Raw genomic sequence first — 15,700 nt, 5'->3', positions numbered from 1 at the left:
TAAAGTTCAAATATATGTTAGACACTCCTTGAAAATTATTCAACAAAGTCATTAGATGCAAAATTCAACGTCAAAATTGAAAGTTTTCCATTTAACTTTCTAAACGATATATTACAAAAATATTTAATGAAATAAAAACAATTTGTGTAAAAATCACTTTCCTAATATACTCTTCCAAATCTCAAAAATTTTTAATTGCTTTTTAATTATATTTATTAATTTTTTTTTTTGTATTCCTGCATTAACAAATATTTGAATAACAATTTTTTAATGAAAATAATAAATAAAAATAAGTAACTAGCAAAATTACCAATTATCTAAAAATTAAAATCTAAGAGGGTGTTTTGGAGTGATTTTAGGATGGTAAAATCATTGTTGGATAGGTGTCTTACGGCTATGTTCACGTTCACAAATTTTAAAAATTAATTAACATTACTAAAAGGAAATTTTGAAAATTTCTCACAATTATTTTAGTATTTCTTTTTTTCTTTTCCCTAACTCAATGCAGATGCATCTTTTATTCATTTACTATAATATATATCTAAAATTCTAAATGACCAAACGTTTGAAATCATACACAATTTTTAAAAATTGGTGCACAAAATCAAACACATTTGGAAGTTGCGACCAAAAAAGTATAAATTTGAAAGTTAAAAATCAAATTGGGATTTAAACTATAAAGAAACAAATAAGATAAATTACCTTTTTAAGTCATCAAATTTTCACCTTTTGTGTCTATTTGATCGAAGAATTCTCAAAACATACGATTTAGCTCCTAACTTAATTTGTCAAATAATTCAATATATTCCCTACTATTAATTTTTGTGTTTCATACAATAAAGGATAGCCGTGAAATAGTTCAATCTAGTCCCTCCAGTTTATTTTTGCGTTTCACACAATATATAAATAAATAAATATATATATATATACTATATTAAAAAGGTAGGAGGTAGGAAAAACATTTTTGGACACTTTTGCCCTTTACTAAATTTACAAATTATACCATTAATATATTATTACAAATATTAAATTAATTATTAATTATTAATTATCCATACTATAAATGCATGGAATATAAACAATTGGAATGCAAAAAGTTTTCCTAACAACATAAAATTAATTTTTTCTTTAATTAAAATTCATACTAGAATTTCAAGAGTTTTAGAATTTGAAAAATTTTTGTAATGTTTTATCCTCTACTACTATAAAAATAGGTTTCTTCTACATGTTTTTCACAAGTTTCAAAATACTTTTTTATTCTTAGTTCCTTCAAACATCTCTTAAAGATGATTCAATCATGAAAACATCTCGAGATATTTGTGACATATTCGTCAAGTTGTAAGGGAGGCATATGTTGAATCTACATATCTCGAATACTAGATTTGTGACATTATCATTCCACAATTTTACAAAGTTGAATAATAGTATATGTCAAGCAATCTTCAAGAACGAGCATATTTACTCTAAAAGATGAGTGTATAGTAAGTATTTGGATTTTTTTTTGTTATTATTGTTATTTTTCTAATTGGTGTGCTTTTTATTTGGAATGTTTCTTTTTTTTTAACAATTTTATTTAGTTTAGGATTTGGATTTTTTTTTGTTACTAATGTTTTTTTATTGTTTAGTGTACTTTTTTTATTTGGAATGTTTCTTTTTTGAGCAATTTTATTTTGAATATTTGTTTAAAATATAGATAATTACAAGCTCATGTTGTTATTGTTGAAAAAAAAAACAATCATAGAAATCAATACATAAAAAAATGTTTAATTAATAAATTAATTATAAACAATAATTTGTATAGAATCTTAAAAGGTGGAATATAAAACTTTTGGTCATTTTATTTTCTAATAATATAATTTGAAGAATTTTTCTTTAATAATTTTAATTATAATATAAAATTAGATCAATAAAATAATTTATATTTAGTTAAAAAATTCAACATATATAACAAAATGTCAGCTCTAAACAAATATTTAATAAACAAACAAAATATTAAAAAAAATAAAATAAAGTACCCATATTAGGTTGAAATAATTTAAAAATAAAAATATTAAAATACCTATTTACTTTTTATTAATATATAATTTTTTCCTTTACTTTTAATTTATTTATTTACAAAATATATTATTAACAATTAATTTAAATAAATAGTATATTTAAAAAGTAATTATAAATAGTACATTTTATTATTAGTAATTAGCTGTCAATAATAATAAATATATATAAAAATTAATCTTAATTATTTTTAAAAATAATTATACTTAAAATATTTTACGTGAAATTATATAAAATTTAAGTTACCTTATAATTAAAAAAAATGTTAAGTGCATTGCACGTGGTAATACACTAGTATATATATGTGCAACTTAAATATAACTTAATTGATTAAGGCTTAATCTCCCGTCTACATATTGAAATTTTTTTAATCTGCACTTATTATTGTAACTAAAAAAAATCACTTATGTGTACATTAGAAAAAAAAAGTTATAAACCTAGAAATATTTAACATTGGCTGTCTTGTTTCAACTATGCTTGAGTTGTATTTGAATTTACAATTTGACCAACTAAGCTGCTCATAATTAAGCAATTTATATATAATATATAATAATATATATTACATCTTACATATTTTAAAAGGTAGATTTTATAATTTATTTTCTATAACTACATTTTATACTTAACAAATCATAATTTATAGTTGTTAAACCGAATATAGTTCAAGTGGTTAAGACACCTATCTTTGATCAAGAGGTTATGAGTTTGATCCCCACCTTTAATGATACAAGTAGAGGGACGGAAAAGGGAAACAAAAATTAGGTTTCTAATTTTGTCGTGGTTTGTCAAATGGATTGAGTGGTAATCAATAAGGCTATGTTTGAATGGTAACTCGGATTTTGTTTTTGAGAATTTCGTTTTTTACAACTTTTCTCGAATTATGTGATCCTTTTCTCGAATTATGTGATTCAAACGGTAAGTTTTGAGTGTTTTCAGATTTAGAATTTGAAAATTTTAAAATGCAGAATTACATTAAAATGAATAAAAACTTTGATAAATATATTACTTCGTATTATAAACTCATTTTTATGTTTGTTAATATGTTTGTTAAAATTAAAACATGTAAAATATAATGTATTCTAAATTATATAGCGTTGTAAAATAATAATTATACAAAATTCATAAATAATGTTAATAAATTAATTAATATAACTTTAGATTAACCTAAATATTTAGTTTGTAACGCCTATTACTAAACACGTATTGAATGATTTTTTAAATTGAGATTCAATTACCAAATCTACTACCAAACACATATTTGAAAATAATGAAAATAAAGAATACAAACTCTGGTTCTTGTTTTCATATTTCTGTTTTTTTATTACCCACCAAACGCACCCTAAATAACTCCTTTAATTAGTTTGGACGGTTTCTTAATCGATTTGGACAAGTCGAACCGACACCGACCGATTAAATTCAAGTTTTATAATTTTCTAATTTGAAGCCGAAAATCGAACCACCCCAAAATCGAACGTCGTCAGTTTCAATCGATTTAGTCGGTTTAATAAGTTTTATCGGTTTTTCCTTGCACCCCTAATCCACATAGCAAACAAAGAACAAACATATATATTGCAAATTCACCCACTAATTTCACCATAAACTTTCAGCACTAATTCACCCACTAATTTCACCGTTCAATTTCCACTAATTCACCCACTAATTTCACCATAAACTTTCAGTTTCATCAAATTGAACCCTAAACTAAGATATGTGTTGCAATTTTTACCTTTCGTTCAATTTCCACTAATTCACCCACTAATTTAAACAAAACTTAAAGTAAAAATCTAAACAAATTCACTAATCTAAAAAACAAGGTTAAGTTTTACCCAAAGTTAAGTTTGTGCAAAAATGAACCATTGATCAACTTTACAACACTCACAATTTTTATTTTTTAAATAACCAACTCTAGTGTTACATGATACTACTTTTTTTTAATGGTTCTTCGTATAAAAGTTGCAACACTAATCCAAGTTTAAGGTACAATTTAACGGAATTGAAAGTTCATGACAATTTCAACAATAAAATTTTATTATTTAAAAAAAAACCTATCATTTATATAAATATAAAAAAAACTGATAAGTTGCCCCAAAAAAGGGGTATTGGAATTCATGCACATTTTTGTTATGAGAAAACAAATTGCTAAAAATAATTATGGTTATCTTAGTAATATGACCAAAAGCAGCCAACCGTTATAACTTGACACGTAATCCAAATCCAATCATCCCAAAAAATAACGAACTCGCAGATAATGAAAGGACACGTGTCGAATTTTGAAGGGTGGGTGTACCAAAGTTGCATGGCCTCGGCGGTGAACATAGAATCCTCAAACCAAACGGATGAAGTGTTAAATTAAAAGAGTTAGGGCAAAAGATGGTGAAGCAACCCAACTCAAACTCTGGTCAACATTGCAGCTCACCAGAAATTAACTCCCAATATTGCTTCTCAAACACAGTCATGACACCCCTCTCTCTCTCTACATTTCTATTTCTCTTTCTCTCTCTACATTTCTACCGCAAAAAGAAAAAGATTCGACTTACCAAGACTTATCAGCTTAAACTTTAACATCTGTTGATATCTTAACGTGGTATCATAAACTAGAAGTTCTGTGTTTGAACTCTTATAATGTTATTTCCTTCTCGATTGTTCTTGATAGTCTTGTTTAGTCATGTCATAATTCAAGCTCACGAATGAGAGGGAGGCCTCCAAGAGACAGCCGTGTTGGCTAGGGAATGAGACCGATTAGTAACACCTACCAAAAGGTCTCATTCACGAACTTCTAGATGAGATTAACACCTGAAATCCTTGATATCTCCTAGGTTCGGGTCTTATGGCAAATTCAAATACAAAATAGATTCGATTCCGAGTTATAAAAGGAAAAAAAATGAATGAAGGAGTGTTAGAATGTGAAGTTTTTTTATTTACCATAGTCTATCATCTTGAACTTTTGAGTTTAATTGTAGTCTAACATCTCTGCATTTTCATCCATCTCTTCTGTCTCTCCATTCTCAAATACCTAACTTTTTTGAAGCTTCCCCAAATTACCAAACTTGACCAAAAACCTCATATCTTAGCCTAGAAATGAGAATGGACATGAGGGCAAAGCCAAGTCAAATCCTGTTCAAAAGCAGCCAAAGCCTGTGAAAGGAAATATCTGTGCTTCCTCTTCTTGCCCTCACATATATAACTACCACAATATTCCTCAGTTTGGTGGGTTAGCTCATCTCCTTTCCTTATTTGCCATTCTAACAATCAATCTCTCTCTCTCTCTCTCTAATCGTTTATCTCTCTCTCACTCTTTCTCTGTCTATCTTCTTCATGGACTTGCCAATGAAGAGGCCTATTTCAGGTAACCAGAGAAGAACCCAGTACAGAATACAAGCCAGAAATCTTTGTTACAAAATAAGTGAGAGTATTGATGGATTGAATTGGCTGTGTGGTGGTGGGAATCCAAAGAGAGGTCCAAAGTTCATTCTGAAGAATGTGAATTGTGAAGCCAGAGGTGGGGAGATTACAGCTATTGCTGGTCCTAGTGGAGCTGGAAAAACAACATTACTAGAGATTCTTGGAGGAAACATACCTTTGAGGAAGATTTCAGGCCAAGTGCTTGTTAATGATCAGCATATGGTTGAGAAGGTGTTTCCGAGAATCTCGGGATATGTCACACAGGATGATGCTCTCTTCCCTTTACTCACAGTTGAAGAAACACTCATGTACAGTGCTCTGCTGAGGCTTTCTGGTGGGAGAAAAGAAGCGGAATCTAGAGTGAGGAAGCTGATGAAGGACCTCGGGTTGGAACATGTAGCAGCATCGAGGGTTGGAGGAGGATCGAACCGAGGCATTTCAGGGGGTGAAAAGCGGCGGGTTTCAATTGGAGTTGAATTGGTTCATGACCCAGCAGTGATTTTCATTGATGAACCTACTTCAGGGTTGGATTCAGTCTCAGCACTTCATGTGGTCTCAGTGCTTAGAAGAATGGTCATTAACCAAGGTAAGACTGTTCTTTTAACCATCCATCAACCCGGTTTTCGAATCCTGGAACTTTTCGATCGTCTGATTCTGCTTTCGAATGGAATTGTGATGCATGATGGATCATTGAATCATCTTGAGGAGAGGCTTAAGCTTGCTAATCATCAGATCCCACACCATGTCAATGTGCTTGAATATGCCATTGATGTTGTGGACAGCTTGGCGATGCATACTTCAGAAACTTTCAACAAACTCCATTACCTACAAAACAACATTGAGGATCAGACAATAAGAGTTCCATGCCTCGAGAAGACTGACGAAAAACATGTTTCTTACCAGAATTCTCGATCCAAGGAAGTCGTTATACTAGGACAAAGATTTTTCAAAAACACATTTAGAACCAAACAACTCTTCGCCACGAGAGTCATTCAAGCGTTGGTAGCTGGATTGCTACTTGGGACCATATTCTTCAAAACTGGGAATGATAATGGAAAAACTGCATTGCAAACCCGGCTAGGGTTTTTCGCCTTTAGTCTCACCTTCTTGCTGTCTTCAACCACAGAGGGTCTCCCAATCTTCCTGAGAGAGAGAACGATCCTATTGAGAGAGACATCAAGAGGTGCTTACAGAGTATCTTCCTATGTTCTAGCAAACACCCTCATCTTCCTCCCTTTCCTTCTGATGGTCTCTCTCCTCTTTGCAGCCACTGTTTACTGGTTGGTTGGTTTCAAAAACGACATTTCCGGGTTCTTCTACTTCTCCCTAGTCATTTGGATGGTTGTCCTAATGTCCAATTCTTTCGTATCATGTTTCAGTGCTCTCATCCCGAACTTCATTACAGGAACCTCAGTAATATCAGGGCTAATGGGATCTTTCTTTCTATTTTCTGGTTATTTCATCTCAAAGAACGACATCCCTAACTACTGGATTTTCATGCACTATTTGAGTCTTTTCAAGTACCCATTTGAGTGTTTTCTGATAAATGAGTATGGAGGAGACCAAGGGAAGAGGAGATGCATAGAATCAAAACAGGGAGCCTGTACAACATATGGAGAAACGTTCTTAAGACAACAAGGTCTAAAAGAGTCACAAAAATGGAGCAATTTGGCAGTGATGTTGGGTTTCATTGTTGGGTACAGAATCCTCTCTTTTGTGATCTTGTGGTACAGATGTAACAGAACCAGAAGCTAGAAGCTAGATTTATAGCCAGGGATATGGATAGATATTTGTTTTCTTTGTATTTTTTCTTTCTTCTTCACTTCATTCAAATTTATTTATACCTTCTTTGTTCAGATTTTGTTGAAAATTTTAGAATGTTACTAATGTTACATCTTCATACAGAAGAAATAAGACTTCAAATTCATCATTTTTCATACAATAAGTTCGATCAGGGCACATCCCATATTGATCCTGAAGCTATTGGTTTATCCTTAAGAGATCATTCATTTTGAAAAAGAAATATAGGTTCTGTTTTTTGGTTTTGGGTTTCTGAATAGAGCATTTTCCTGTTTTTTCTTTTCCCTAAATAGAAAGAGAGAGAGAGAGATAAAGATGTAACAATTAAAATGCACAACACATCAAGCAGCTCCATATCTTTTATATGCAAATATATCAACATGATGGGAATAATAAAACATAAGAAGGGTGGATTTTATTTTCATGCCAACAGGATCAAAGATACAAAGAATAATTCAATACACACCTTGAGCAAATAACACGTCGCACGATAAAACTCTTCTCCAACAAGAAAAGTAGCAACAATATATTTTCTCACTGAAAATTCATCACTGAGAAATCCTTCAAGACAGCAACAGTAAAAATCTATGTGACCCATGAAGGTGGAAAAAGTGTCCTAGTAGAGTTCAAATATTCAGATAGAACCAAAAAAAAAAAATAAATATACCTCCCTTCAATTAGAAGGCTCGCTGACTGACAAATAATTTCTAACTCAGTTACTACGATCAAATATCGAATTGAAGGTCATGGTTGCAAATGAGGTATCCATGTACCCTGATGATGAAGTTGAATCAATTGGCTTTCCCGAGTCTTCAGTTGTTGATGCAAGCTTCAAATCGGACTCGCCTTTCTTGGCTAGTACATCTTTCCGTAGCATGAACTCTGAAAGCATTCCTGGTCTAGATATTGTTTGATCAGATATATCAATGTCACCTGTAAGCATCTTCACGACGGTCGACATAGATGGCCGAAGTTTTGGCATATCTTGGGTGCAGAGAAGACCAATTTTTAAATATCTGCTGGCCTCCTCGGCATCAAAGTCTCCATGTAGGGATCGGTCTACCAATTCCAGCAATTGCCCTCTCTCATGAAGCTCCCACACCTGCAGAATTTACATCTCTTTGTTAAAACCATCACACATTAAAACTCTGAAAATACATTCCAAATTAGCCATTGCATGATAGAATATTTTCTTCACATTTTATTACAAAAGGATGCTGGTCCTGTCTATATTCATCAATATTTCCATCCTCCTTAGAAAAATTTCTAGGGATAAGTACAGTTCTTAAAATGCCACATTTCCCCCTGTTCTCCAAATTCCATTATTATATACAAATAAACAAACACCTTAAATAATTCGACTTAAAAACCAAATCAAGTCGCATAAAGCGAGAATATTTGAAGTGTTAATTTTGTCCTTACGGTTGCTTACAAATCACTAATCATTTTACATAAAGAATAGATTACATTCATTTAAAAGACAAAAGATAAAGTGAGATTAGAGCAAAGCTCCAATTAGCTTGCCTTCCTCTTTTCTAGGTTTCACTTACCAGTCCCTCCTCAAACATAATATGAATTTAATGATTCTCTCACGCATGTTCTGGTAAGAGAGAGTTCTTTTTCATGTTTTCATTAACAACTCAGCGTCTTCACATACCATATCACACATAAAAGCATCTGATGTAATATCGTGTATACACAAGGAAGCAGAAGCATAGAGCCATGAAAATAACCAAAATGAAGCACAGACCTAAAGAACAGCTTGAGGCCCGGGGGAAGAGAACTAGAAGCAGTAGTCTGATTAATGAAAAATGTATGGGCACCTATCAATCTTTGATAAAAGTATTCAAAGTTATGTATTATATGATCCTGGAACTCATGGCATAATAGCATTGTCAATGATAAAATAGATCTTTCTAGGAAATTCACCTCCAAACGTAAGGTAACTCTTGCAGTTATGATTTCGTTTTTGTCTTGGTTGTATTCTGAATTTAATATTACATCCAATGCCATAACAAAAGAAATATTTACCTTAAATTTCGAACAAATATTGGACCATGTTGAGAAAACTATAATGCTGTACTCAAGTGTAATACTCAGCTAAATATTGTACACGAAATTTTGGATTCTTAGGGCCGAGGATGGCTAGGTTGAAAAACACTAGTTCATCTTAGGAAAAAAAAACATTGTATGAATCTAGAAGTTAAACAAACCTAAGAATAACATTAATACAGTCCAGTTGGGTAGGTTAGGATGCTCATCATAATTAATCAAATAATTTTGATATCAATTATACGAAGGAATATCTTATTATCAATGGTCTTTCCTTTGACTTATACAGTCCAGTCAACAAATAACTCCAACTACATCCCACCCCACCTTTTATTTTCTGTCATCTAAAACAGCAACTAATGCATACCATTTCAAGAAGATATGGTTCCTCAGCCAGCAACCGTCTGTTTATGTTGTGCCTCCCACAAACAATCTCCACGAGTAAGACACCAAAACTATAAATATCTGTTCTTCTTGTCGCTTGCCCCCGTATGGCATATTCAGGTGCAATATAACCTCTTCACAATACAGCAGCAGAGTAAGTTTTTTTCATTTTTTTTACAGAAGAAAGTAAAAATGGTAAGATTGCAAGTAAGGGGGGATTGCAAGACCATAGAATAAGGATGCTTGTCAGAACATGTAGTTAGTAAACCACGAGGACTAAGGTTAGTGGGGACCAGAAGCTCTCTTGGATAAGCAAGAGGCACCATCAGAACATTACACAGTGTTGAGTACAATGATGCGAATATCGCAAAGTTAGACAATTGCTTCTAATTCAAACTCAGTGGATAAATAAGGGTTAAAATTATTGGTTATTAAAGAGGAAAATGGAAGGAGCAATAGTCCTAGACTCCCAACTCCTAAGAGAATACAGACCATTTAAAATAATGGCACGAGTTAGCATTGGACATACAATCTGTCAGCATCACCTTTTACTATCATTGCCTGTTCCAATTAGATCAGAAAAATTCCTAAGACAAAGTATGAAATCCTATAAACATGTATAGCAGCATATTTCTTGTGTGTAGATTCTTTCATACATGTCAGTTTTAGGCCATCTGGTATGGATGTCTAAAATACAAAATAGGATAGACAGTCATACAAACTTAAATAAAACTTAATGCAAAGTGAGAACAGTCATGGAATACACTACATGAGGACTCTGAACACAAACAGTCACCCAGCTTTTCAGAAAAAGATACTAGATAACGTAGGGTGAGTACATATTGTTTTCAGAGGATTTAGCACTGTAGTTTTCAGAGATTAAAATTTTACATCCACTAGTATGCACAACTTACGTTGTCCCAGCGATACGTGTACTAATGTGGGTCAAGTGAGCAGGGAGTAATCTAGCAAGACCAAAATCAGAAATTTTTGGGGTTAAGTCCTTATCAAGAAGGATATTGCTTGCTTTGATGTCCCTGTGGATAACATGTGGCTGAACTTCTTCATGAAGGAATGTGAGCCCCTGTGCAATACCGATGCATATTTTACACCTTGTTTGCCAATTGAATTGGACATTCCCTTGTCCTCTACCTATGTTAAGAAGGTCCATTAGATTAAGTCATTTATGGGAAAACTACAAAACTGAGGACTAAAACAGAACAAGATATTGAACCACCAAAAAGCGTCCTGTCAAGGCTGTTATTTTCTAGGTAAGGATAGACCAAGATCCGGTGGTGCCCTTCCAGACAACAACCATGCAACTTAACCAGGTTATCATGGTTTATAGATGTAATCACATTGATTTCTGCCAAAAACTCCCGTGTCCCTTGGCTTGAGTCCACGGATAGTACCTTTATGGCAGCCAGCGTTCCATCTTTGAGCCTTCCCTGCTCAAGTCAATAAGTATGCAAAACAGGATTCAGTTCCAGGAAAGCTGAAGAAAAAACTTTTGGACATTAGTTATCATCAAGATACAACAAGAAGCTGTTATTATACCTTGTAGACAGATCCAAAGCCTCCCTGTCCAAGTTTATTTTCAGACCTGAAATTTTCAGTTGCTTTTCTAAGTTCTTCATATGAGTACAAGCGAACGTTCTGAATATTTGAAATCTCCGTATCAAATAAACCTATTACAGAGCTTAAACAATGTCATTTAAAAATTCAAGCATATGGGTCTAGAAAAAGTCTCGGTGCTCAGAAGAGGTAAACAAGTTTGATGATTTATCAGTTCTTCTACATGATGAAACCAGGTTTTGTTTACCAATTTCCTTCACCATGGAAGGCTATAAAACTAGCCTGGCTTCATAAAGAAAGAGGGAAAAAGGAGAGAAACTTAATCTAATTTATTTACCACAATTGAAGGCAGAGAGTGTAAAAGCCAATGAAGGATCAAGGGCAATTGGGTTGTCAGGTAAACTTGTGAGAGGATGAGGTTACAACATAGAATTTGCAATTACCCAAAAAAGAAAAGACGAGAAGAGAAGAGGAGAGAAAAATTAACGGCGCAGGAAGTTCACTGCAAGAGAAGAGAAGAGAAAAATTTATGGCGGCAGGAAGTTCGCTGCAGAACATTCCTAGAAGAATTAATTATAGTAAACAGTTGGAAATTCATACACTCTTAGACAAACACTGCCATCCAAGGACAGAGAGAAATAGAGATTAAAGGAAGAAAACCCGCAATTCTCTTTTTAATCTAGGACTCAGAGAACAACAGTAGTCCCTTTCTATCAACAGGCCTTCCCCTTTCCTAGAGATAGAACATAGAAGGTTGGAATTATACTTTTAAGCATCCAATTACGGTGATCTATGGTCCACCTCAAGCAATTTTACACTTAAAAAACTTCAAGAAATCCATTGATTTGTTGAGGATTGGATCCCCTTCCATCAGTATAGACCTATTCATTTAAGCAATAACTAGTGTTCATCATGCTGTGGTATGGTGCAGTGCAGCCAAATTCTAGCCTAGTATCCATATAACAAACAATCATCATATACGAATAAATTATTGCAGAATCACTTGTGCTAATTCAAGCTAAACCAACCTACCTTCGACTGCTGTTGTTGTTGGAGCAGCGAACAAATCTCTCTTTCTTCTTGAACAACAAGGGAAACAAGTCATCACAACCTATATTATGCTCAATTTCTGATCCAACGAATCAAATCTCTGCCATTAAGAAATTCAATTTTAGACATATACCCATATTGTTAGTTGGTCAAGTACTCAAGTTTCTTCTTGAATTATCCCATAAACAAAGGAAGAGGGAAAATAGAGGAAGCTGATAATCATTTAACATCCAAAGAAAATGAATACTATAATTGGAACAACCTCTTTAACAAGAAATGATGTATTTTATTAGAAGAAAAAGTTAATAAGAAGTAAGAGAAGCTGGCATACAAAAAATTGCCCTAGTTGTTGTACTAAAAAAAAAATTGCCCAAAGAACTGTATAAAAAAACAAGGATCGCCCCACTAATGGTTCAACTGTGGGGATTCTGATGTGTTTAAACATATCTAAACAAACGTTAAGAATTAAAGACAGCACTGTCCATTATATCCTGGCCACTTCGAGAATCAAGATTATTCCCGGTAAATTTCCACTTTCTAGAGATAACTTTCTTGTTTAAATTGGAATCGCTCAGCAAATGCTAAGCTTAATAAAGACACTGTAATCTATGGATTGATATAAATCATAATTCAAGAAATCGTCCCCAAAACTTCGCTGTCAGTGATGCAAGCAGGCGAATTAGAAAGACCTGATAACATTCATTTGCTGCAAAAATAATAGCTCTATTGCGTTTGCGTTTGCGTTTGCGTTTCATATAATTCCATCCAAATGAAGTACTCATAAACCGAGAACGCTCTTGCGTTTCATATAATTCCATCTGGATAAACTGAAAAAATAATCCATTCAGGCATCCCCTTTTCTTAGTAAGCACCGATTTAAGAGGCTGCTTGAGCCAAAACAGTTTGCTAACAAAACTGAGCTAAAATTTACGCTGCTTCGGCTACACCATCGAGAACTCCAGAAAATCACAGAAAACTCAACGAGCACCACCTTGAATGCTAATTCAATCTAACATTGAACAGAAGAAAAGCCAGAACAAAATACGGAAAATCATTCAAAACTACAGTTATTCCAACTTCAATTCTCATCCAAGTGAAACGCAGACTTCAAAAACTCAACTCACCTGGACCGTAACAAGTCTCCGGCAATTCTGACCCGGGGAGAGTTTTGCGATAACAGAGCAAATAAAGAATCAAACAGTAACACGAATAGAGTCCCGCTGCATTCAATCAACAAAACAGAACAGACATAGAAATTCTGGCTTCTGATCAGTGAAATGCAACAAAAATCGCAGAGAGAAAGAGATTAGAGTTGGGAATTTGCGCGTGGAATTTCTTGGTCTTCAGAGGAACAGTCGTTTTTGGCTAACTACGCGCGTCCGCCAACGAAGCATAACCCAATTGTTATGAACTTTTACAAACTTTAGTTCTTCAAATGTTTTTTTTTTTTTTCTGGTCCAATTCGAAATTTCGACTTTTTAATCCAATAAAAAAAATGAAAAAAAATTTAGTAAAGTTTGTAGTACAGATAGTATTATTATTTATGATATGTCATGTGAGTATTATTTGAAAATTGTGTGAGATCACGTTAAAGAGTTATTTATAACTAAAAATGGTGGTGTGAATAAAGAGTACCTCGTAGTACCATAAATTGTCCTCGAGAATAAATTAAAAAAATATAGATACTCTTTTCATTCACCGTTTCTCATGTCAACATTGTATTAAAAATGACGTGGGATTTATTAATATCAAAAAATTATTCGTAAACAAATTACGGGAATATTGAAAATTTTCTTATCTAGTTAACGTCTTATCCAAATGAGTTGGAGCATTAACAATTTTCTTTCCAATTTTAGGATCGAAACGTCACCTTATCCATTAAATTATGTTTTAATTGGCGTCAATTTAATTTTAAAAAATGTGTGTTTTCTTATTATTATTAGTGTTTAATGTTTCATCATTTAATTTTTTAAAAATTGATGGTAAGTTTTAGAATTTTAACCTAATCTCTAAATTTTAAAAATTTCAACCCGCTAAAAATTAATTTAATAAGTATTTTCTATCAACATTCAGTTAATAGTATTTTAACCGAATTGACTTTATAAAAGCATAATCAATTAAAGATCTTTAAGGTTCAAAAAATAAATTTATAAGTCAACTTTTTCTTTTTTACCTGTAATGATTTTTTTTAAATGCAGGTGCAATGTTATATAGAGTTTTTTTTTTTCTTGAATAATATATTATATAAAGTTCATCATGATAGCATCCACTTATTTATTAGATGGTTACTCTAACAAGAAAAGAAAAAAAAAAGTGTTATTAGTGATTGGTGGGCCATAATTAATAAATAAAGTAATGACTTTTACTAAATTAACAAATATATATATGTGTGTCTATATATATATGTTTTTTTTTTTGCAAAGGTATATATATATATATATATATATATTAATAATAAATACACTCTTCAACTATTTGATAAAATTGGAACGATACAGAGAAGATTTGTTTGTGCAGTCAAAATACACTCTTCAACTAATAATTCTCAATCGGTTATTTAATTTTTTATAACCTTCAATTACAGTGTTAAAAAATTTCAAAAATTGTTTATAATATTATTAAATTATTATTTTATTAACATATTTGAATTGACAAAGATGCCAATAAACGACATTCATTAGTAAAATTTGACCAATCAATTAATAAAAATCATTTATTTCAAGTGGGGTGTTCAAGTGACGTGTCTACCTGTCCAAATATATAATTAAAATAATAATTTATTCCTATATTAGTTTGTGTTAACAAATTCTAATACCTTTTTTACCCAATTACTTATGAGAATTTGACTGGCCCATGTTTGGTTGGGCAGTCAAATTTGAGTTAACTTCTATAATTTAACCCATGTTAATGAAGTGACTCTATTTTTTTTTAAGGTGAGAATTATTTTGATATATTTAATTTTAGTTTATTCTTTTATGAAATAAAGGGCCAACTTTATATTTAATATAAAATTTTGTTTCATCCTTTAACCTCTCTCTAACCAATTATCCATTAAAGACAAATCCAATCGTCTTCTTTTAACTGTTAGAATGTGACTTGAAATCCCTATAGTTGATATTTTTTCTTCTTTAAAGTGGATGTCTCTTTTGATATCAAAGAAAGTTACAAATCTTCGCGCGAACAAACAAAATGAGGAGATTTATATTTGTGATATGAAAAATGAAAAATTGTATTCACTTACTTTATGAATTAATTCCTATGTATTTTTTGGCACCAAATATTGTACGGTCAAGCGACCACCCCACGATCTTAGTCGAGATGCGCGCAAGCTGATATGGACACTCATGAATTAAAAAAAAAAAGAAAAATGAAAGATCGTATT

The 15,700-nt window shown here is 32.1% G+C and overlaps 2 protein-coding genes across 8 annotated transcripts; one reads left to right on the top strand and one right to left on the bottom strand.

The window, feature by feature from the left end:
• Window positions 1-5,355: 5,355 nt before the first annotated feature.
• On the top strand, window positions 5,356-7,313 carry ABCG10 (ABC-2 type transporter family protein). The gene has a single exon (XM_022287125.2). It carries the CDS (start codon window positions 5,371-5,373, stop codon window positions 7,210-7,212), a length of 1,842 nt encoding a protein of 613 aa, XP_022142817.1. The 5' UTR covers window positions 5,356-5,370; the 3' UTR covers window positions 7,213-7,313.
• On the bottom strand, window positions 5,426-13,724 carry LOC111012847 (cold-responsive protein kinase 1). Of its 7 annotated transcripts, none has more exons than XR_015788274.1 (9): window positions 13,443-13,724; window positions 12,301-12,418; window positions 11,251-11,381; window positions 10,928-11,141; window positions 10,608-10,845; window positions 9,677-9,827; window positions 7,925-8,359; window positions 7,724-7,818; window positions 5,426-6,600 (listed from the first exon to the last, which is right to left on the bottom strand). XR_015788274.1 is itself a non-coding variant. In XM_088118661.1 (8 exons), exons 2-7 carry the CDS (start codon window positions 12,371-12,373, stop codon window positions 7,970-7,972), a joined length of 1,197 nt encoding a protein of 398 aa, XP_087974787.1. In that variant the 5' UTR covers window positions 12,374-12,418; window positions 13,443-13,724; the 3' UTR covers window positions 5,426-6,600; window positions 7,925-7,969. The 7 variants fall into 7 exon arrangements, 5 of the variants coding, with proteins under 5 accessions (XP_087974787.1, XP_087974788.1, XP_087974785.1 ...); XR_015788275.1 differs by having other exon boundaries at window positions 5,426-6,282; XM_088118661.1 differs by lacking the exon at window positions 7,724-7,818.
• Window positions 13,725-15,700: the final 1,976 nt, after the last annotated feature.

The sequence above is a fragment of the Momordica charantia genome (genome assembly GCF_013281855.1).
Source record: "Momordica charantia cultivar OHB3-1 chromosome 10 unlocalized genomic scaffold, Mcharantia_2.0 BLBB01000010.1, whole genome shotgun sequence".
Lineage (NCBI taxonomy): Eukaryota > Viridiplantae > Streptophyta > Magnoliopsida > Cucurbitales > Cucurbitaceae > Momordica > Momordica charantia.
The sequence above is the reverse complement of the archived record's forward strand: the minus strand, read 5'-3'. Positions and strand labels throughout refer to the sequence as shown.

Excerpts from the sequence above, each read along its gene's own strand:
- LOC111012847 (XM_088118661.1), bottom strand. The coding sequence starts at position 12,373 with ATGACTTGTTTCCCTTGTTGTTCAAGAAGAAAGAGAGATTTGTTCGCT. Across the intron at positions 10,846-10,927 it reads TGACAGGACGCTTTTTGGTG|GTAGAGGACAAGGGAATGTC; the intron begins GTTCAATATCTT and ends TTCTTAACATAG. Across the intron at positions 9,828-10,607 it reads ACACGTATCGCTGGGACAAC|AGGTTATATTGCACCTGAAT; the intron begins GTAAGTTGTGCA and ends TGTATTGTGAAG.
- ABCG10 (XM_022287125.2), top strand. The coding sequence starts at position 5,371 with ATGGACTTGCCAATGAAGAGGCCTATTTCAGGTAACCAGAGAAGAACC.